We start from the raw sequence: 24,962 nt of genomic DNA, 5'->3' as shown, positions 1-24,962 counted from the left end.
TCTTCAGAATATAGAAAACATTCAGGTAAAATTTTTCTTCAAAACCCATTTCTTTTGTAACATGAGGATTATGATCAGCCCAAAAATGTCGCTCCAAATTATTTTTGACAAAAATTCCCGATCTTCCTGTGTATGAATCAAAAGGGATTCACAAAAATGCATTCTACGTTCGAAGTCTTCTGCTTTTAGAGCTTGAACTTCGGTAAATTTATACGGATGCATTCCGTGATTTTTCAAAATTCGTTGTACTGAAGCATGTGATACACCTAAATCTTTTTCTGCACTGCGAATGGAAGCTTCTGGATATGCATAAAAATATGCCAAAACGTTAACAGTATTGTCCTCATTTGAAGTAACAGGTTTTGGTAACATGGAGCCATAGTTGAGGAAATTATTTTGTAATCTTACAAACTTCCTCTCGTTCATTGGTGTTAATTCAGGATACATTTGGTTGAATTTTCTACAAGTTCTGGCAAAGATTTGATCACACTGTCCGTGTATAATAAATAATTGCATAAGAACTTCCTTTGAATAATCAATATTTGCATTCATTTTTGGCGATATTTTGAAACACCGTCAATAACCATTTATCAATTACTTATAAAAGTCACCAAACTGTCATAAGCTTGATATTTCCACGGCTACCTAGAAATCAAATTCTTCAAAAATTATTTTTTTTACAACTGTTATTGAAAGTCTCTTTGATAGAAACACTTCAATCAGAACACCTACCAAAAAATCATTTAGAAAAGTTCACACATGCAGTTCGTGCTATTGGTAATATTAAATCCCTGTGAAGTTACTGACGAAGTAGTATTCAGTCCAACTGTAGAAAGTCCTTCATTACTAACCAATAATCCTCCTTAAAATAACGTGAGTTGGCGTATGTAGTTGTAACATATGCCTTGTAATCCAAAGATCGTGTGTTCAAATCCCATGGACCCTATAATTTTTTTTATTATCAGCAGTAACGTTATACAAAAAAATTTGTATGATACATTTGTTGAAAGTGATTTTATTTTGCTCGTGAGTTTGCTCCACTTGCTGACGCTCGTTTTGCAATAATCCTCACTCACAAAATAAAATGCCACTTTCAACACTTGTAGTGAATAACTATTTTTCCACAAAAACGGCTTTATTAAGAAAACTTGACGATTTAGGTATAGGGACATGATATATCATCTTGAAGCATTTTTCACCATCGTTCAATTTATCGAGTGATATACAGGGGGTTTCATTTGAAAAAATGAACTTTCGACTACTTTTATGCACAATGGAAATAATAGTAATTTTATCACGCCTGTATGATATGGAGTCGATTTCTTGGTGTTATTTGAATATTTCGAGTTTGTCCAGACTATCATCAAAATATCAACTTTTCATGAATTGAGAGTACTGATGTACTTAATTTCAATCAAGGCTATGTTTTGGACCATATTTAGCACAATTTATTTTTTATCTCGAAAACAGATAGAGATAGGTATAGGACATTATTAACAAAAAAGTATTAAAATACTAGAGCGATTCCAAAAACGTATTAATATACGGGGTGTTCCATTTAAAAAAATATAATTGCTAGGACTTTTTGATAGAAGTGGTAACGCCGCAATGCTGAAAATATTTTAGATCGATAGAACAGGTAAGGAAATGTGAGAGGTGAAATATTCAGAAAAATCATGCTTTGCGTTTTCCAGAAACGTCTAACCTACCATCGACAGTGAGTCACGCTGTATATGTGCGTCTGAATATGTATATTGGACGTTAATCAGCTGTCGCCCCTTTACGAACGACAACTCTCAAGGTCGAAACGTGTGTGAGCTAAAGACTAACGAGGTTCACCTCTTAACTTGTGATTCCTAAGACGGGTTGGACGATAGGAAGTCAGGGCCTTGCGGCTTGAAACACCGGTACACACAGCGGTCGATTGAGTGAGTTCAGCAAACTATCCACGTCAACCCGACCGGTTACCGTCTTACTTAGAAATAGAAATAGCGTACTTTATGAAAAATTGCATGCCGAACTCAATTATGCATAGAATTGGAATCGCTGCTATTCCTTTCGTTGGGACAAATAATATTTTTGGGTCATGTCTTTTGACCAATGCTATTCAAAACATGTATTCGTATTTCAGCTAATAATCATTACTCTTACAGTTTGAATGGGTGCTGAGTGTAGTTTTATAAGGAAATCATTCATGTGACTATTCACCAAGTAACTTTTCATTTGGACGTCCTCTTCTGACCAACTGGAATCTCGTCAGTATGCAATTGTGGTGCCGAAGAGAGTATTCCAGAAGATCTTCTTCAGGTATGGTTCAGGAGCTGTACATTCCGGCCTGGTTACAGGTTACTTGAAATAATCAGAAAAGTGTCTGCTGGCTGATGAGTGTAGTTATTACCCTGCAACCGTGACAGGGCCATCTTCCTGTGATGCGTCATACGTGACCTACTGCCAAGCCACACATCTGTGTTGTTCACGAAGGTAGTCGCAGGCTAACAATCGATCACATCTTCACTAGATTTAGGAAATGTACCATGGTGTGTCAACCTGAAGTGGATTGTTCTTCTCAAGGAAATGTAGGCACTGATAGTGGAGGACACACTCTGTACCCTCTTTCGTTTACAGCGTATGCTAGTGTCATCCTTGGTAGCTGACCTAGGTAATCATTCACCAAATAAGCGCGTGTCACAGTAAACTCTCACGAGTCGAATGGACACAGTCTCTTTGCGCCTAACCTTACCCCCCTCTGGCTAATTCTGTTGAACCACATAACCACAAAACAAAAATTGTCAATAGTCGATAGTTATCGATGACATCCTATTTGAATAGCATTCTCAGGATATCATTATTACATTGAAATCCGTACTTCACTAACTTATTCACAGAAAGGGACAGTGAATAAAGCATCCCTCAGTTCATGTCTCACTGAGCAAAATGAGTCCATTCAAAACAGAGATATCAAGTTGTCCGTTCCGAATCCATTTCCAACATTTTCACTTAAGTCGAACTGAACCGTAACACGTTACGACCCACTCGATAATGATCTGAGTGTAGAACATTAATTACTGAAGTTTTGCTTTTAACACCACCATTACGTGAGCATTATCAACGTGATATTGCAAGCCGTAAAAGGATTCCGCACGTTTTCTCCTTACGTAGATATTCGGGATACTGTTTCGATTATCTCACGTAATAACGGAGCAGCATATTATATGGTGAGGTATATTCTTATTTCAATTGTGAACAAACTGATTACTAAAAATGAGTTCAACAACGAGTTCCGAGCTTCATTACTTACAAATTCATTATGGTTATTTATTGTTACAGAAATTACAATAAATGGGAAGATACCGGCTAATCAGAGTTCACTATGTTCTGGAATTGATATTACTGGCATTACTGAGACATTATGATGACTAACGAGTCTCCAAACCGGATAATCACCGGTTTTCATCGCCTAAATTTTTTAAAGTACCAGAATATTTTGAAAGAGACTGGACCGACTTTTTCCACAATGTATGGATGAAAATCAAAGATAATGTCGACAAAAAACTATGATTTTTTCCACAAAAAAGGGCTTGCGTTCAACTTTTACCATAACGTTCTTTCTGAATGAAAAATATACTTTTCCAATGAAACGAACTTCTAACGACAAACCTTGGTACAACAAAAATTGCGAGCAAGTTGTCGCATCCAAAAATCTCGCCTACCGGCAGTGGCGCAAAAATCCCAGTACCGAAAACTGAAGCAGGTTTGTTAATGCTTGCAACAGCTGCAAACTTAAAATAAATGAAAGCAAAGAACTTCACAATCAGAGAATTAGGGATAAACTGCTTGCCAATCCCAACAGGTCTAGATCCCTCTGGTCGTTAGCTAAAGCTGTTAATCAAAACTTTACAAAATCCACAATTCCACCACTGACACAAGCGGATTGTTCAATTGCAACAACAGCCATAGAAAAAACAAATCTACTAGCTGAACAATTTGGGTCCCACTCCACAGTCGATTATCTGGAAAAGGTACCATCTACTATTCCCATACTAGAATTCACAATGCCACAAATAAGTTTTCAATTCTCTCAATATCAACAAGACGTCTGGATCTGATAAAGTGCCCGTCATCGTACTCAAAAAGTGAGCAAAAGAACTCGCACCAGTATTTTGCAGGCCTGCAAACTGTCTAAGAAGAAAGGGGGTTTTCCTTCTGTTTGGGAGATTGCTCGCGTTCAGCCTATTCCCAAAAAGGGCAAGGGCTTTGCTATCAGTGGTATCAAAAAACATGGAGAAAGCTGTAAACCACCATAACCTTAAATATTTGGAAGTCTTTAACATCTTGAGCGATCATCAATATGGCTTTAGGAAACAAAGATCAACAGGCGACCTTCTATCGTATGTTGAACATATTTGGAATAACGCAATCGAGAAACATGGAGAGACAAGAGCTGTTTCGCTTGACATTTATAAGGCCTTTGCTGGCCAAACTTCGAAGCTATGGATCGTCGAATAATTGTTGTGTATGGCTCTTCAGCTTCCTGAAAGAACCTTCCCTGCAAGTGACCATCGACGAATATCTCGAATACTTTTACCGTCAACGCTGGTGTTCCCCAGGGATCTATATTTTCTTCAACCTTCTTTCTTGTATATTTATGACTCATTGGAAAAAACTAAGAATTCAATAGATTGTTTTGCTGACGACAGCACACTTGTTTCCTCATTCCATTTGGATTCCAGGACATCGGCGGTGGATGCACATCTTCATTAATATATGCAACCTCCTGCTCCTCCAGCAGCAGGAGGTTGCATATATTAATGAGGATCTAGAAGTAATTTCGAATTGGGTTGGAAGTAACCAGGTTCGATTCAAAGCCAGGCATCGGTTTCCTCTAAAAAGATAAATGTTTCCGAACCGGATATAGAAATGTCAGGTCAGACAATTCCACTTTCTGCTTCGATAAGTTTGTTGGGAGTTAAAATGGACAGCAATATGTGTTGGTACAATTATGTCGCTGGAAAAGCCGCCTCTCAAAAGGTTTGAATACTGTTCTGAACCAGTACACACCTCAGCAACTTTTGATGCTTTATAAAGCTCAGATCAGACCTACTTTGAAGTATTGTTCTCATGTATGGAGCTCCGCCCCTAAGCATACCCTAAAGCTGCTGGATTCTATCCAGAGAAGAGACAATCCGCCGATTGGAGACGCGAACATCATTTGCAACCTTGATAGTCTGGAGCATCGAAGAAAGGTTGGATATTTATCTCTCTTCTATAGATACTTTCGCGGGAAGTGTTCAAGTGACTTGGCACATTTGATTCCACCAAGAGCGGTACATAGCAGAAAAACGCGACGGACTTTGGCTGCTCACACTCAGTTTCAACTCAGTACACCTCGAACTTTACTGTTCAGGAACTCTTCCATTTGGAGAACTGCGTTTATGTGGAATAAACTTCATGAGGATGATTTTCCAAATGAATTTAATCTCCAGCAATTCAAATCCAATGTGAATCACTACTTTCGCACAGGCAGCTCTCTAAGAGCGCCTTAAGGATTTTCCTATAGTGCTTGAGATTTGTTCTTGAAAAAATACTATTATAATCTGCCAGATAATGCTTCGTGAAACATGACCCTTTGAGATGGAATTTTTTCCTCAATATTCGACGACTTTTATTGTGGTGCCGAAATTCAAGATTGCCGCCAAATTTGATTCCTACACAAACCTTCGAAAATTATAAAAAAGTAAGCTATGAAAACAATAATTGCATTCCTGACGAAACACACTATAATAACAAAGAAACAGTTTGGGTTTCTACCTAAAAAACACAAATGATGCAATGTTGGATATCTTTGAATCTATTTGTATAGCAATTCATCTTTCTAAAGATTTCGACTGTGTTAACCATAATACAATTGCCCAGGAACCCAGGACCTCAAATACCATGTTGTGGATGGTGTCCACCAGGGGTCAGGTTATTCTGGGTTAGAGATATCATTGACCGAAACCACAAAGTGCGGCTGATTTCTGTTGATGATTTCGTGAATTTGTGTTGTTTCTGCAACCAAGTGTTAGCCAACCTTGCACTATATCATGTTCTTTTTTATATAACAGCCCTCAATGGAGCTCATGAACAAGAGGAAGTTCGGGCATCTGAAAAGGGTATTACTTTTTCAACAGACCGAATACCCGAAATAAAAATTATCATGTTGGTCGGTTGGTAGCCAGAATGTTCGACGTGGGTGCTTTGTTCACCCACTCGAATTGACTGCCGTAATGGTCGGTGGTTCAAGCCCTAGTCTGAACGATCGTCTGAACGATAGTTAACGGAAAATTAGATTTTAAACAGATTTGAATGTATTTTGTTGGCTGACTTGCTACAAATGTAAACTTCTACAACATGTAGTTGACTAAACGTATTCATCCATCTATGATGATCAAATAATGTAATTTTTAATGAGAGAGTGAGAAAAAAATTAGCTTCAGATGTTTCAAATAAATGTATTGTTTTTATGTAGTATCCCAGTGACCGGTGCTATCTTTTTTCGAATTACATCAATCTTGATATTTCACTGTAGTTTCATTTATACAGTGCTAGTCAAAAGTCCCCTCCCCCCCTCGTATCTTTGGAACGGGTATACTTATAATAATGAAATTTGGAGGGTGGAAATAAACGGATGTAGGCTTCTTAACTGGTCATAACAGGTGACGCAATAGTCATAAATGACGTCACAAGGCCACTGTGACCAAAAATTTTAAATAGGACCCTATGGCAAGTGACAGCTCGTTTGAAAGGTATTGAAAATACCTATTCAGTCATACCAATTTTGTTTGGGTTTCGGCTGATTTTGATTGATAAATTGAAGAAATACGAAAATTATTGTTTCGCATTTAATTAATAAAGATTTTAACGTACGCCTCTGGTTCATTGTCAAAAAGGTTGACGTGTTTGAATTATCTACTTGTCAAAAGTGTTTATACCTTGAAAATTTACCTAAGCTATTGTTTAACGAGACGTTTAAGTGTTTACATAGGCAAAATGGTACGTACTGTAGCCGACAAAGTAGCAGCTATCTTAATAATTGGTGAATGTAGAAACAATTTCCATGCAGCGGAACGACTGTTTAATGAGAGGTACCCCGATCGCCCTATATCGAGGGTTTATTTGAGGGAGCTTCTTCGGAAGTTTGAAGCATCAGGTAGTGTTCAAGATGCCAAACGATCTGGTCGACCAACAATTAGTGATGACAAAAAAATTGACATACTTGGAGAAATGGTAGTGAACCCTACTTCTTCCACAGCCCAAGTTGCGTCTATCTGTGGAGTCAGTCAAAGGACAGTACATAGGGTGTTGGCTAAAAACAAATTTCATCCATACAAATTAAAAATGGTGCACCAACTTTCAGATGATGACCCCGACCGAAGACTAGAATTCTGTGAAACTATGTCCGATAAAATGAACCAACAACCAGGCTACATACAGACAATTTGTTTTAATGACGAAAGTACTTTCTTTCTCAATGGAAATGTTAACACTCAAAATGTGAGGTATTGGAGTGACACAAATCATCACATCTTTCGTGAAAAACATACTCAATTTCCAGAAAAAGTAAATGTTTGGGCAGGTATTTTGGGAAACCACATAGTTGGGCCTCTTTTTCTCAATGCTAACTTAACCGGTGAATTGTATCTGGAGATGTTACAAACTGATATTGAGGCGTTAATTCTTGAAATTCTAGAAGATAATCCAGATGAATTCGACAACTTGGAAATAACGTTTCAACAAGATGGTGCTCCTGCACACTATTACGTTGCAGTAAGACGTTACCTAGATGAAGAATATCGTGGTAGATGGATTGGACGACGAGGTTCGATCGAATGGCCAGCTCGGTCACCGGACCTCACACCATTAGATTTTTTTCTATGGGGGTACTTGAAATCTAAGGTTTACGCTACAGCACCTGACAGTATTGCCATTCTGAAACAACGAATTGTTGAAGAATGTAGGGCAATTTCCGCTGACACACTGGGACGAGTACGACAAGAGTTTAGCAATAGGATGCATTACTGCCAGGAAGTAGATGGAGCACATTTTGAACACTTATTATAAGAACTGGTTCTTAAATCTTTATTAATTAAATGCGAAACTATAATTTTCGTATTTCTTCAATTTATCAATCAAAATCAGCCGAAACCCAAACAAAATTGGTATGACTGAATAGGTATTTTCAATACCTTTCAAACGAGCTGTCACTGGCCATAGGGTCCCATTTAAAATTTTTGGTCACAGTGGCCTTGTGACGTCATTTATGACTATTGCGTCACCTGTTATGATCAGTTAAGAAGCCTACATCCGTTTATTTCCACCCTCCAAATTTCATTATTAGAAGTATACCCGTTCAAAAGATACAAGGGGGGGAGGGGACTTTTGACTAGCACTGTATGTTAACCCAAAGACCAAACCCTTCAGTTTCGTTGTGTCCTAACACTTATTTGGAAGTTGTTGACTCAGAGGACAGACGATAATCCCTAATCGATGTTCAAAATGACGATTAATCATATTCGACATTTAAAACTGTCGATTATAAAAACATACTGTGTCCTTTCAGCGCCTTCGTACTGGACGAAATTAACATACAATTTTTTCCAGCCTCGTGGGATATCTGAACCACATAAAAATCAACAAAAATACCGTCCTGTTGAAAAACACCCCCCAAACAATAACGGGCCGTAAGGTTTTCCTTCCTACTTCCCAAGGAGAGTTGAAATTCAAATCACTGAAAGTCAAGGGCCGTGTGAATGATGCCGATATCGGAGAACTTATTGATAATCAGGTAAATATATGCATGATTGCACCTGAAATGTAAACTTTATTGGAGTTGTATTTCCGGAACAGGTTGAAACTTGCCAGGTGGAAATTGAGCGCAGCTATTGAAAATTTGTTCGTAAAAATAACGAACATTCAAGCATGAGGGAAACTGCAATTTGTTAATCAAAACTTTGTCGGCATGGAAACTAGAGTAATTTATGTGAAACCTAGGGATGATATTAGTCGGGCAAACTGCATGGGTTATGTAGTCTAGTCTACAAATGCAATTTCGGAAATTTTGAGATCCTTTACCAGATTAATTATAATTGAGGTGTTATTCAACTCGTAATTTCACTCAGAATAATTTACGCATATTTTGAAAGATTGTTGAAAAAATTAAGAGTGATTCGTTTTTTAAAGTCATCTCGGAAACTATCGCAAATATTTGAAATCTGAAGGAAGATTTTAATTGAGTAGAAAATTTACTGAAAAAATTCTTATCTTCCAAAACTATAGCACTAAAATTTATAATTTTGATAGTGCAGTAAAAATACTGGTATAATTTGGAAAAATTGGAAATGGAAATTCATTCATTGATGAATTGTTCATTATATAAACATATGAAACATATAAACATGATATGCAAGAGCAGTACAAAATATTACTGAAAATGAATCCTCAGTACTAACATTTACTGGCAAAAATAAATAGATAATGAATGAATGCAATCATTCCATTTTTTGCAATAAATTTTTTAAGAAACAGTTTTAAATGGTTATCTGTATTGATAACTAGAATTCCAAAAAATGTTTTAACTAAACGAATTGAAAAAAATAAAGAGTAGATTTTTTTTATGATGGAGTTTATGAAATAAATGAATAATTGAAAAGAAATGTAATTCAAATGGACATTTTTTAGGAGAAATTAATTTTTGGGAGAAATGCTTTCTGGCTTTTACTGAGAAAGCAATCTTTGCAAAGATGTGTACATCATGCATGTAATTTACTTTCAGATACAAACTACAGGAAAATTAAATTACACGAAAAAACTATTATGAGAACATTGAATTATATAAAACTCACTTTTTCCCATTGAGTTTGTACCTACTCCAAATATCTATTATAGAAGTGGAAACTCTATATAAAAATGTTACACAATATATATGAAAAAATCTTATTTGAATTGAAGGGGTTATATTTTTACGAGTGATTAATTTTTGTCTTCCATGTGAGTACAATTTGTTAACATTCATTTAAAGTAGAACTCATGTGAATGACATCTGATCTTATTCCACAACGAATGTTTGAAATACAAACTGAGTAAAGAAAAGTATCTTCTGTATAATTCAGTGTTCATATAGAAGTATTTGTTTCGAAATAATTTTTTCTTTCGTGTAATTCAATGTTTATATGAAAGTAGCTGTTTCAGGAGGACTTTCTTTCATTTTGTGTCTGAAAGTTACTTCTTTGCATGATCTACACATTTATGTATAGAGTTACTTATTTTCAAATTGATTACTTCCTTCCTTTCTTTGGAAGATTCCCTCATTTTTTTTTGTATCGAGATGAAGTAGTAGAAAGCCATAAACTTTCTTTTCCAAAAATATATGAAAAAGTTTCGACATGAATTTCACTTACATAGAACACTATTATCCTTAACGGAAAACTTTGCAGTTTCGGAATAAGATCCTTGTTTTATTATCTCATCAGCTCCCATCTAGATTTCACGAAATGAAGTACTCATTTCATTCACAAAATTCCTGTCACGATGACAAGAATTATGCGTGAATTTTGAAGATAGATTATTTTTTTAGTTTTCATTCCTCGATTTTTGAACAAAAAATTGTATAAAGTTTTCGAAGGAAGTAGAAAAGCAATCAAGTTCAAAATCAACTCTTCAAAAACAAGTGTGGATCATGCATATAGTTCCTTTCGAACGTAATTGCTTTCATCCTTCGTTTGGAAAATTTCTACAATTTTTTGTATTGAAATGGAGAAGTGGAAAACAAAAAGCTTTTTTCCTAAAGAGAATCTCTTCTAAAAAATACATATTTCAATTCAAACAAGATTCCTATGGCTGGGAATTAATATGTATGAATATCTTTACGGCTGTCATTATGACATGAGCAGATTTTCTCTGCCGTGACATAAAGTCGTAATCTTAGTTTTTATCTGAAAATAACTTTTATGTATGATCTTTGTATTTTGAACTTGATTGCTTTTTTCTTTCCTTAGGAAATTCCCACAATTTTTCATAGCCTTTTTCCTGAAAAAAATTGGTTCCACAATATTAATATTTATTAGCAAAACTGAATAGTTAATAATACTTTTTTGAAGACGATTTCTTTTTGGACATCATTATTGATGTTCCAGAACTGGTTACTTAATAATAATATTAACTGGCAAAAATAAATAGATCATTAACAAATGAGTTTTTATGCAATTTTTTTAGAAATCGTTTTCTTTTTTTTGAAAATCATCATTTGCATGATTAATCAGAATCAAAAAAATACTTGAAGTGAACAATGCCTTTGTTCATAAACATTTTCTAAACAATAAGAATGAACATTGAACAATCAATATTATTGATTTTGTTCCATATGCTTTATTTATGTTCAAGAATAATGGGAACTTGAAATTTTCAAATTTTTTCAATGAGAATATTCTCTGAACTTTCAAATGGTAGTTTCAAAAAAAATCCGAGAATAAATCTTCAAAATTACCAAAGTTTTTGTGTGAAATTTTTATGTGAACCCTCAACTTGAATGAATCTTCATATATAAAAAGCATAATTGAAAGGAAAAATGTAAATCTTCCTTCCTTTCTTTGGAAATATCCCACATTTTTTGTATCAGGATGGAGAAGTAGAAAGCCAGAACCTTTATTTCCCAACAATTAAACAATTTGGCATTTTTGCATTTTTTTGAGGTACCAAGATTTGACAATTAGTTGAGTCTTCCTCTTGTACCAGTAAAAAAATACACACTTATGCATCTACAAACATACATATGAGTTCTCAATTGAAATTTTGAATATTGGTGGTATAGTTACAGTAGGTAGGTCATTTAATGATAATAATTAACGTCTTTATTACTACAGCCACAAAAAAATCACAATATTGAGTTCTAACTACATTATATAAAGTTATGGTAAATGCGAAGTTCAATTTTCGCAGCTATGCAAATAACTGTTAAACTGAACTTTGAATATTCTGATTTTCAAGAATATTTTTCAAATCTCTGAATATCCAAAATAGTCTTTTCACATTCGTTGAAAAACCTCTGGTTCATTAACTAAACTGATTGTGATTTTTAAATCTAAAGAAAAGAGCTTTAAATGTTCAAGCCTGTCTCGGATACACTTACACAGTAGGTTGAATAGACTGACGCCTATCAGAAAACAACTACTCCACTGGCTAATACCACCAACGGCGCTGAATTATATCCGACAGGCGTCAGTGCAGGAATCCTCACAGAAAATTTCCTGCATATGCAATTGGTAATACAACTGAAAGAGTCAACCTTCAATTTTGGAACGGGCACTCTTGCAGACCGGTTTTGGGTTCCTTAGCCACTCGTCAAGAATATCTAGCCCTAATGGGGAATGTTCCTTCCGACGAAAATCAAGTACTTTTCATAAAAAAGCTCTAAAACAACGCATTTTAAACTTATCATTTCAACATTTTTCTTTAAAAAATTATTTAAATACTTAAAAAAGAGGAATGAAATAATGCATTCAACATTTAAAGGGATTCGTTTTTATTTCACCATTTGGCAACATGGGTTATAACTAATAAAGGACAATGAATCTGTTACCTGTATGAGACAAACAAACATGACATATTTCAGTGGCGTCCTGTTCTGTTTACTTGTTCCGAGTTCCGAGACATTCTGGCACATATGACATTTTGTGCACCTATCCTATATTCTTCTATATAAATGAGTAACAAAACAACTTTTGTTGATGTGGCTTGTGGAGGTAGTATTGAACTATAATTTATATTTTGCCTTAATTGTTGATTTATAAAGATAATTTTCCTTTTTTAAAGTAGAATATCAAGGTACGTATAAATTATTCCAACTTGATATAGGCGCTGTTGCCAATATGTGAATTAGAAACAAATTCCTTTAGAAATTAAAACCCAACATTTGAAACATCAATTTGAATAATTTTCGAAGTAAATTTGAAAAACTCATGAATTAAACTCAACTTTATTTTGTTCAAACTTGCATTTGCTGTAATAATCCAAATTTAGGAACATTCCCCATTCAGGCAGACTGTGATGTCATCACACCAGTCAGGTTGCCTCTAAGCCCGCCCAGTCGACCAGAGTGCATCAAACTGTCACGTGACCTGTTACCCAGCGGTGAACCAACCAGAGTGTACCAAATTGTCTCGTAGCGTCCTCAAACTGTCACGCAGCTTGCCATTTAATCAGAGCGCACGCTACCGCATCTCAGAACATCGTGGCGGGAGATTTGAATTTTTGTGGACATAAATAATTCAAACAAACGACCAAACGTATCCCTCAACGAGACAGACTGCCCAGTCACGTGGCGCGCTTACGTCAGCCCATCTTTTCGCTCAACACATTTTTGTTTCATAGCCCACTGTCTAATAAGAAAAAAAATGACTTTCAACCTATTTGTTTACGGAACTTGGCTCTAATAGAAAATTACTCTAGGTGAAACAACGAATCGAGTGACATCTCAATTCAACAATTCAATTTACTGTGGAAGATAACTCAAAAGTTGCAAAATGACCGTTGTGAACTAGACTGATATGCACCTTTTACGATTTACGAACTACGTTTTCATTATAATCCGGAGCCGACCACTCCCTCGACAGACATTTGAAATATATGATCCACCCCACCCTGGAGGCTGCATGTATATGTATAGTATCTAAACTACTTTCGGTATAATAGAACGAAAGTTATGAACGTTAACGTTCGTCATTTTTTTATTCATGAAAAATTCAGTATTTCATGTAATGGAATTTAAAAAAAGAGTGACAGAGATGAAAGGAAGGCATTATACAGGGCGATGTTATGGTTACTTTTGATTTCTATATAATTCCGCTGCATGTTATATAAGTTGTATAATGAAGTTTTGTTACATTTTTCTACTTTTACGGTCAGTCCTTAATGAAATGAGTAGTGCGCTTGGTCAAATTTAACAAATCATCTAAAAGAAAATTCGTTCAGGCCAGTCTCAACTACCTACACTGTAGGTAAATGGACTGACACCTATCAGAAAACAACTACTCCCCTGGCTAACACCACGAAGGGCGTTGGATTATATCCGACAAGTGTCAGTGCAGAATTCTTTACTGAAGTTATTCCTGCCCAAGATGTTGGCGATACAACTGCCGCAATAGATTTTCAATTATTGGAACACACTTGCAGACCGGTTTCGGGCAGTGTGGCCACTCATCAGTGCAAGGTAGTGTATATCATCAACGTTGGAATATATTCGACAGGTGTCAGTGCGGAATTCTTCACTGACTTGATGCACTCGTATGCCCTCTCGTGGATTGTTGAAAAATAAGGTGAATGACTCGAGATTCATTCGACACTTTACTAAGAGATATAGAATGTGAAGAAATACATAAGGATTTTGTAGGAAAAAATTTACCTATTTCCTCTGAAAAATTGCTCTTTATGACCCTCTGGTGGCTTGGAAAGGGGGAGGTTTTACCATCAGTAGCTGACAGATTCAATATTGGTTCAAGTACAACTCACTCAAGCACAGAGTTGATTTTGGATTTAATACTAGGGCTTTTAGATAATTATATAATGTGGCCTTCTGATGAAGAACTACTTGCAATAGAAGTGAATTTCAGAGATAGAGCTGGATTTCCAGGTATTATTGGTGCCATTGATGGTTGCAATATCAAGTTCAAAGCTCCATATCCAAAACAAGATAGTTATATTGACCGAAAAATGCAACACTCAATCAAATTGCAGGGAATAGTAATAGCTAGTAAAATTTTCATGAATGCTGTGGTAGGTTTTCCTTGTTCAGCTCATGATGCTAGAGTTTTTACTAATTCAGGAATATTCATTAATGTGGAACAAGGAAAATATAGAAAGTATTTTCCTTCAGACGAGTATCATCTTGTGGGTGACTCAGCGTATCCTTTATTGAAATGGATGCTGAAGCCTTATAAAAATAATGGTGTTTTGAATGAAAATAAACGCAATTTCAACACAAAATTGAGTCAAATAAGGATAATAGTTGAACACACTTTTGGACTTCTCTAGTCAAGGTGGAGAATCCTCAACTATGTCAATGTGGCATGTTGTATATTGCACAATTTTTGTTATATAAATAATAACTTATGGAATGAATATATTCCACTACCAGAAGATGATTGGTATGAGAATGCTGGTGATATAAATGTGGAAGCACAATATGGTAACAAAAATATAATACTCCAACATAAAGATCTAAATAAATAAATCCTAATTTTTTGAAAAAATAAATGTTTTGTTCTAAGGTCAAATATCCCAAAAAAAATACACTAATTCTTTGAAAAGTATAAACCAATCAGTACATGATACATGTAACTTTACCCTTCAAGATAGATAGATAGATAGATAGATAGATAGATATTTATTTAACTATGTAACTCATACAAGATATGGTTTATAGCAAGTCAATCACAATTAATATATCATATTGAATGAATATACAGTACGATGCAAATGTATGGAATAAATTCGATATTCACAAAAGGAGCGTCTTTTGGAAGAAATCCAAAAACAGGTCAACTTTAATTTTTGACGGCCCATCTCATGATATTCATATGAAAGACGTTTCGTCACCAGTGTTGGCGTGATGACGTAAGCGACAATTTTTTTAAACGCAAACAGGGGTCATGTGGCACCCCATTCAAAAGGTCTACTAGTCGTATATTCAACGGTATAATGGTTTCAATATGTATTAATACAGGGTCAACCGAAATTATGTATTCAGAAGACTGGAATTACAAATAATAGTAATTCGTTGAACCAAATAATGCTATGCACCGCCACTGAGAATAAAGTATCGTACTGTCTTCTATTGTTTTTGTTAATTAGAAAAAAGAAATGGTGATAAAAGTCCTACACTCTACTTGAGATTAGTCAATGTCATTGAAGTGAAGTATCATTGAAGTGGTTGACATTATTTCTAGAAAAATATTTAAATCACTTATAATCTGGCAATGAAAGTAACAGAAACCCAAAGAATCGAAATTTTAATTATGATTGGCTGTGGAGATAAAGTAAGGACTCAGGCAGAAGTTCGTGATTTATTCAATGCGAAATACCCCAACCGAGAACCCGTTTCTCAATCAACAATAAGTAAAATTGAGAAAAAGTTTCGAGAAACGGGCCATGTTAAAGATCTCCCTAAAAGTGGTAGAAAATCAATTTCAGAAGTCCAAAAACTTGATGTGGTACTTGCGTTCCAAGAAAACCCCCATACCAGCACGAGGCAAGTCGCACTGGATAATAATTTACACCAATCGACTGTTGTTAGAGTGTTGAAAAAAGAAAAGTGGCATCCGTATAAAGTTCAGCTGGTCCAAGAACTGTTAGAAGATGACTTTGACAGAAGAGTCGAATTTTGCGAAATCATGATGGAGCGCTCGCACAGAGATCGGAGTTTCATACAAAATATAATATTTTCAGATGAAACTACTTTTATGCTCAACGGTCACGTAAACCGTCAGACTTATCGATACTGGGCAAGAGAAAATCCACATTGGATGGAGAAGCATAGCACACCATATCCACAAAAAGTGAATGTTTGGGCCGGAATTTTGAACAACCAGATAATAGGACCATACTTTTTTGAGGAAAGCGTAACTGGTGCTCGGTATCTACACTTTCTTCAAGATTATCTGATGCCACAACTGAATCAGCTATTTCCAAATAGAAATGATTTGTGGTTCCAGCAGGATGGGGCGCCCACACACTACGCCGTTGATGTACGAACCTACCTGGATACTGTTTTCCGAGGAAAGTGGATAGGAAGAAGAGGGCCGATCGAATGGCCACCAAGGTCTCCGGATTTGACCCCGTTAGACTTTTTTTATTGGGATACTTGAAGAGTAAAGTTTACCAAAATCGACCAAATGATTTAGAAGAGTTGAAGGAACGCATCAGAGCGGAGATTGCACAAATAACCCCCGAAGTTCTCGGAAACGTTAGAAATGAATTCAGTGCCCGACTTTCACATTGCATCATAGCTGAAGGTCATCAATTTGAACATTTATTATAATTTTATTGTACTTCAATAAATAACATGTTTTGGTTCATCTTGTATAAATGAATATTGGCATGGTTATACCGTTGAATAGATGATTAGTAGACCTTTCGAATGAGGTGCCACATGACCCCTGTTTGAATTTAAAAAAATTGTCGATTACGTCATCACGCCAACACCGGTGACGAAACGTCTTTCATATGAATATCATGAGATGGGCCGTCAAAAATTGAAGTTGACCTGTTTTTGGATTTCTTTCGAAAGACGCTCATTTTGTAAATATCGAATTTATTCCATACATTTGCATCGTACTGTATAATAACATTATCTAAAAGCCTTCAGGTATACAATATAAAATATATCACAATCACATAAATTGGGTAATACACGTCAAAATTGAATTTTTGTCTGAATAAACTGGTCTCTAGAATAAAAACAATGTTCGAGAAGATAATTTTTTACATTAATTTTGAACAATTTCTCGTTCATGGATCTAAATTCGCAGGGCAATTTATTATATAGTTTAAAATCTAATGAATTTTTCTCAGATTTGGACAACCTGTAACGTGGCAATACTAAATCATCAGCCGTAGCAGCCCGGGTAGTGTAATGATGCAGGCCAGAAACTTTTTGTATATTCTGCTTTTCTGAATAGATTTCTAGTAAATTTTGGTATATATACACACAAGGGAGTGGCAGAATCCTCATTGTTTTGAACAGTGGTTGACAGTGGTCTCTATACCTAGCCCCAGCTAATAGTCTTATTGCGCGTTTTTGTAACCTGAATATTTTTGAGGAATCAACACCATTACCCCACAGAATCGCACCATAGCTGATCACAGAATGAAATAATCCAAAATAAACATTTTTTAACATGCTCGAATTGAGGCAGTACCTGAGCTGTCTAAGCAAAAATAAGAGACTGGATAGTCTCTTACTCAATATATCTATATGAAGAGTCAAGTTCAAACGATCATCTAAAACAACCCCAAGCAATTTACAATGCTTACCTAACGTGATCTGATTATTACAGGAAATTATGAGGTTTTGTGTCTTCCCTTTATTCAGTCGAAGGTTATTGGCAGAGAACCAAGCTTCCGCTTTAGTCATCAAGGTTTCAGCATTATCAAGAAGACGTGAAATGTTGCTGTTTGAACTGATGAAAGAGGTATCATCCGCAAATAGGACAATTTGACATTTCGTCCTCATGTGAAAACATAGGTCATTAATGTAGATGATAAACAACAGGGGTCCAAGAACAGAACCTTGCGGTACTCCATGTTTTATGATTTTCAGTTCTGAATCAGAACTGTTGTTAAGATGGACAAACTGTTGTCTACCTTCTAAGTGAGACTTGAACAGGTTCAACGGCGTGCCTCTAATGCCATAGAATGTAAGTTTTTCTATTAAAAGTTCGTGTGAAACACAATCAAAAGCTTTGGAGAGATCACACATGGTAAGTATTGAATGACCATGTCTCTCCAAACCCTCGACTATGCTTTTAAAATCTCTAGGAGGGCTTTTGTTGTAGATTTTTTTCTACGGAAACCGAATTGAGCTGAAGACAACAGTTCAAATCTCTCCAAATATCTCGAAAGTCTGTCTTTTAGCAGTATTTCAAAAACCTTAGGAAAAATAACGATAATAGAAATTGGTCTGTAATTGTCAAGCTCTTCCAGATCATCCGTTGTCGAAGACTTTTTCAGCATCTGTATAACTTGAAGTACCTCAGAGGGGGTCGTCTTGAACAAAAAGAAATTACACCTAACCGGAGGTATTGATTTAAGGTAGTCTATAGCGTTAATAGACATATTTGGAATATTTTTTATTATTTTTTCAGCCACTGTACCTACAGAAAAAATTATTAAAATCATTTGCCAACAGTATATTAGATCTTTTTGAGTTACATTTCCTATTACATTCAAAATTAACTAAATTCCAGCACGCTTTATTCATATTTTTGGAGTTTTGTAGATAGGAATCAAATGCCTGCTTCTTGGTTAGCAGAATAGATTTTTCATAATCCTTTTTCAGATTTTTGAAAAGGGACCACTTGTCAGGATCTTTGTCAACATCACATATAATTTTCAGTGACGATAAAATATTCCTTTTTTTTATTAACTCTTGACTAAACCATTTCACTGGTGGCCGATTATTACAATGGTGAGTTTTCAATGGAAAACAATCATCAACTGCATTTTTATAAGTATCAACTAGCCAATCCGCCAAGCTATTAACATCTTCATTATTATAAAAAAATACTGACCAATTTTTATTAGCAATCAATTCTTTAAACTTCAATATACCATTTTCAGTAATGATTCTCCTGATTACCTTATTGATATTACTAACCTTATCGTTCATCACCAAGTATTGCCCTCTGTGATCAGCTATACAGGGTTCATGAACACCCACTATCCGATCACTCTCACTAATATCTGTGATTATGTTATCAATGCAGGTGGCTGTTCGTTCGGTTACTCTAGTATAATCGCTAATCGTAGGAGTCTTCCCAAAAGAGTTACAAACGTTTAAAATTTGAGATGAATTTTCTGACGGAACCTTAAAGTTTATATTTAGATCTCCAGTAAGTATGATTTTAAACCTTATACGCGAGAGATTTGTCAGTAAGTGTTCTAGATTATTGAGATATAGTTGAAAGTCACTAGACCCAGGTGATCTATACGTCACCACAACAAATAATTTTATTGCACAAAATTCCGCATTCATTTCTTCACAGTATTTCGTAACTGAAACTTTCTTGAAGTTAATATCATTCCTTGTAAAAATGCATACTCCTCTTTCACAGAACTTCCTACAATATGAAGTTGCAAGTGAAAAGTTATTAATATTGATAGTCCTCAAATCAGATTCTGTCAACCAATGCTCAGAAACACAAAGGATGTTGATATGAAAATCTGACAAAAATAAATTAATCCTATCTACTTTATTTGCTAGTCCCTGTGTAAGTAAGAATTAAGTCTTCGGTTGGGATGAACCGTCTGCTTGCTTCTTTAGCAGTTCAATGATTCCCATTGTCTGTTCATGCCTTTGCTGATTCTGGACCTTCAATACATCAATAAGTTCTTCAAACTGATTGGTTTTTACGTTCCTTTCTTCTCTCATTATATTCTCTACAATGGTCAAAACATACTCTATGGGACGGATATATTTGTTAATTGCTTTAAATTGATTTATTTTTGATTTCTCAGATTGAGAAGTTGGAGGTCGACAGAGATGATCATCAGCGTAAATTTTGCTTGAGTCCAGCACAAATTCAGGGTTGGACTTGTGCTTGTCCCCAAGAATATCATCTAACTCATCAAAAAATTGAGATTTTTTAAGAAAACCTTTCCCAGTTTGTCTTGACTGATCTTTATATTTCATGTAGGAATGCTGCAAATTCATAAACTTCTGGCGGAACTTCTCTCTACCTGAAACGCCCTATCCAACAAAGAATCCCATTTCATTCATTCTATTGGCGATTTCTAACCATAAGATTTTTTTTACTAGTTTTTCGTCATTGAACTTATCATTTAGTGATTTACTTGAAGATATAAAAGCATAACAAGTTTGAACATCTTCATCAGTAGGTTTTTTTGCGGAGGTCCATACAGTTTGTCACACTTCTCATGGAAACACCCCCATATCTTCCGTAATATTCGAGGTAGAACGATGAAACTCTTAGGACTGATGGAAATGCTCAAAATGCACCTACCACCTGAATGGGGTTGGCCAAAGTGATACACACTGCCCGCCACTCGCGATGGAACACCCCATTTTTACGGTAAAACATATTAGGGGGCAAAATAGGCTCAAAATTCCTTCAGATTCGTGATCAAGACTACCAACTTACTACGAATACATTTTTTTCCTGAGAAAATTTCAATCCTGAAAAATAACACTCCCGTATCTTCCGTAATATTCGAGGTGGAACGATGAAACTCTCAGGAATGATGGAAATGCTCAAAATGCTCAATAGCCCTCTCGTAGTATGGCCACCACGATCCCCAGATTTAACTCCACTGGATTTTTATTTATGGGGAAACTTGAAAAATAAAGTTTATAAGGATAGGACAACAAATAAGGAAGATCTCCATACAAGAATTATACAAGCGTGTAGAGAAATCACACCTAGAGATCTGAGAAGAGTTGGAGGAAATAATAGAAGGCGCATAGAAAAATGTGTTCGATTGGAGGGAAATTTTACAGAAAGCACGAAAATATAAAATTATCAACAGTTAAATCACTTGAAATTGATTGTTCTGTTTTTAATTGAAAATGTGATTTTGAAAGTAGTACTTCGAAAGAATTTTGAACTACATAACATTTTTCGCCACAAAATATCCTTGTTTTGTTTTAAATAGTGGGAAAATGAGAATATGAACTAACATTAACCATCCTAAAACCTCACTGATTACATGTTTCCGTTCCTCTTACAAAATTACCATTTTCTCTCTTATTGTGAAGAAATAACTTTCCTGACAACAAAATAAAAAATAAATTATTTATGTGAAAACAAAAGTCGAGTTTCTCTTAAACAATTTCGTTCATGTTTTGATGTCAAAACCAAAAAAAAATCTACTTCAATTATTACGGAAGATACGGGGGTGTTTCCATGAGAAGTGAAACAAATTCGGAATATTCAGGACAGAAATTTTTTCAGGAAAAAAGTGTAATCGTAGTAAGTTGGTAGTCCTGATCACGAATCTGAAGGAATTTTGAGCCTATTTTGCCCCCTAATATGTTTTACAGTAGAAATGGGGTGTTCCATCGCGAGTGGCGGACAGTGTATATCACTTTGGCCAACCCCATTCAGGTGGTAGGTGCATTTTGAGCATTTCCATCAGTCCTGAGAGTTTCATCGTTCCACCTCGAATATTACGGAAGATACGGAGGTGTTTCCATAAGAAATAAGACAAATTCGGATTTTTCATGACTGAATTTTTTTCAGGAAAAACGTGTATTCGTAGTAAGTTGGTAGTCCTGATCACGAATCTGAAGGAATTTTGAGCCTATTTTGCCCCCTGATATGTTTTACCGTGAAAATGAGGTGTTCCATCGCGAGTGGCGGACAGTGTATATCACTTTGGCCAACCCCATTCAGGTGGTAGGTGCATTTTGAGCATTTCCATCAGCCCTGAGAGTTTCATCATTCCACCTCGAATATTACGGAAGATACGGGGGTGTTTCTATGAGAAGTGAGACAAATCCGGATTTTTCAGGACTTAAATTTTTTCAGGAAAAAAGTGTAACCGTAGTAAGTTGGTAGTCCTGATCACGAATCTGAAGGAATTTTGAGCCTATTTTCCACCCTAATATGTTTTACTGTAAAAATGGGATGTTCCATCGCCAGTGGCGGACAGTGTATATCACTTTGGCCAACCCCATTCAGGTGGTAGGTGCATTTTGAGCATTTCTATCAGTCCTGAGAGTTTCATCGTTCAATCTTGAATATTACGGGAGATACGGGGGTGTTTCCATAAGAAGTGAGACAAATTCGGATTTTTCATGACTGAATTTTTTTCAGGAAAAAAGTATATTCGTAGTAAGTTGGTAGTCCTGATCACGAATCTGAAGGAATTTTAAGCCTATTTTGCCCCCTAATATGTTTTACTGTAAAAATGGGGTGTTCCATCGCGAGTGGCGGACAGTGTATATCACTTTGGCCAACCCCATTCAGGTGGTAAGTGCATTCTGAGCATTTCCATCAGTCCAGAGAGTTTCATAGTTATACCTCGAATATTACGGAAGATACGGGGGTGTTTCTATGAGAAGTGACACACAATGTATAATTTCTGATGATTCTAATGATATTGAGGAGTCCGATGTTATGGGTTCGTTCAAGGGTTCATTTTCCAAATTATCCTTTCCAAAGTGTTTTTGAATTTGTCTTAAATAATTTGCGGCACATTCAGGATCTGAAAACATTTAAATGCAAAATCTCCAAATAAAAGAACAACTTTCACACACCTTGTAAACTCTGGAAAGTGTTAAAATCGACATTCAAGCAATAATTTGCCAGCTTCATTTTGTACATCCTCACGAAGTGTTTGATAAATAAATTTTCGAAAACAATCAAAATAAAGCAGAAAGTGACAACTGACGTAACGTAACGTCAAATTCAGTTTCAAAACCAACATCACGTTAGTTTTGAATCATCATGAATACGTTTCAAATCATAATTTATGTGACGTCATCGTTTCAACGCCAGAATGAATGTATTTGAATCACAAACGAATACGTTTTGTATATATGAGCGCCCGAATACGCCTTTTCTCAATTGTTGTAACCTCAAAAAATTCATTTATTTTATTTACGTTCACTTACTCGACATTTCTTCGATATGAACAATAACGCCTAAATTTTTTATTGAATAGAGGAGTCCAAAGGATCTTCAAAATGGCTACAATTTTCTGCAACAGATATGTTGCAGGTATGTTGTTCCAGGTTCCAGCGTATCCTCTGGAACTTTCCTGAAAGCTCTAGGGATTTTTCGTTTTATGCTCTCTATAGATGTTGGAGGAGTTTGGTAGAAAATTAATTTGATGTTTCCCCATAAAAAATCCATTTTGGTCAGATCACGTGATCTGGGTGGCTACGCCACAGGCCCACCCCTACATATCCATTTTTGATTATCGTTGAGGTATTCTCGTACAACAATTTTAAAATGTGGTAGTGCACCGTCTTGAAGCCACATTCTAAGTTTTGTTCCATATGAAGCCCCGTTCAATAAATTTGAAAACTCATGTCGAAAACTCATTTCAAAATTCAGTAGGTTGAACTATGTCATTTTCTACCAAGATTACAATTTGAAGTCACTATATACAACAAATAGCTATGATATAACAATATAGGTACATTACGCTGCCAATAAAAAAAAATACACGATGATGGATCAACTATTCTTTGTTAAAAAATATCATTTAGGTACTTCTTTTTCTGTTTTCAGGCCCACAAAAACAGAGACATGGTAATTAAATCTCCAATGAATTTTCACAGTAACATCACCACTGAAAATGTGAATTTCGAGAAGCTTTATCAAGGTATCAATGTATCCGAACTAATGATGAACATTACCAATTTAGGCTCTCTTAGTGATTTCGGAAGTAATTACAGAAGTCTACTGGAAATGTCAACTCTTGTGGAAAACTCACTCAGAGGTAGGCATATAATTTTGAGAAGAAATGAAAAAAGGGACAGAAATAATACAAAACATGTTCCAAATTAACAACATTTCGAAACATTAGAAGTAACAGTGGCGTCTAGAAATACTTGGAACAGGTTATGTTTCGGAAGTCCTCAGAAACAGCTTCAATTTAGATTTTTTGATTATTTGTATGTTTATATTATTAGAAATGAAAACTCTTTTGAAGCAGGGACATATTTATTCATGTTATTCAGACAATTTTCATGAAGTTTTAATCTTCCTTGAACTGGAAGTTTAATCTTCCTCTTGAAGAGGATCACTTGGTGATCGAAACACGTGTAAAAATAACGGTTTGGTGTTGGGATAAAACTCCATTAATATTCATTACTACACCAAAGGTTCCAAACAGTGCATCACAACATTCAAACTCTTCTTAAATTGGGAATATGTATATTTTTGTACACGTATGGTTCAAGAATATAAAAATTTGAGCATACATTTAAAAAAAATTAAATATATAAAAAATTATAATACTAGACAAATAAACTATTTTGTGATAGTAAATCAGATTAGCTGTTAATAATTGGTTCTCTGCAAATCGTCTTTTTCTGAATATTGATAAAACAAAATGCCTTAGATTTCATATCCCGCAAAAAACCTGTGAATATATCTCATTTGGTTTTACTATGATCTCCACTAATGTCACAAGAAATTTCTGGGATTAAATGTTGATAACCATCTCAATTGGGAATCTAACTG

General features: G+C 35.4%; 2 protein-coding genes across 3 annotated transcripts in view; one reads left to right on the top strand and one right to left on the bottom strand.

The window, feature by feature from the left end:
* Positions 1 to 24,962, bottom strand: part of LOC111510265 (RWD domain-containing protein 2A) — a 194,786-nt gene that overhangs the window by 144,355 nt on the left and 25,469 nt on the right. The window lies entirely within an intron of this gene.
* Positions 1 to 24,962, top strand: part of clos (closca) — a 208,193-nt gene that overhangs the window by 157,993 nt on the left and 25,238 nt on the right. Inside the window, exons 18-19 of the mRNA XM_074181415.1 lie at positions 8,641 to 8,824; positions 24,006 to 24,216. Coding sequence (XP_074037516.1) covers positions 8,641 to 8,824; positions 24,006 to 24,216 — 395 coding nt within the window. The remainder of the gene's footprint in view (positions 1 to 8,640; positions 8,825 to 24,005; positions 24,217 to 24,962) is intronic.

This window comes from Leptinotarsa decemlineata, unplaced genomic scaffold (genome assembly GCF_025532065.1).
Source record: "Leptinotarsa decemlineata unplaced genomic scaffold, Ldec_3_MD MMD2_tig00026314_RagTag_RagTag, whole genome shotgun sequence".
NCBI lineage: Eukaryota > Metazoa > Arthropoda > Insecta > Coleoptera > Chrysomelidae > Leptinotarsa > Leptinotarsa decemlineata.
The sequence above is the reverse complement of the archived record's forward strand: the minus strand, read 5'-3'. Positions and strand labels throughout refer to the sequence as shown.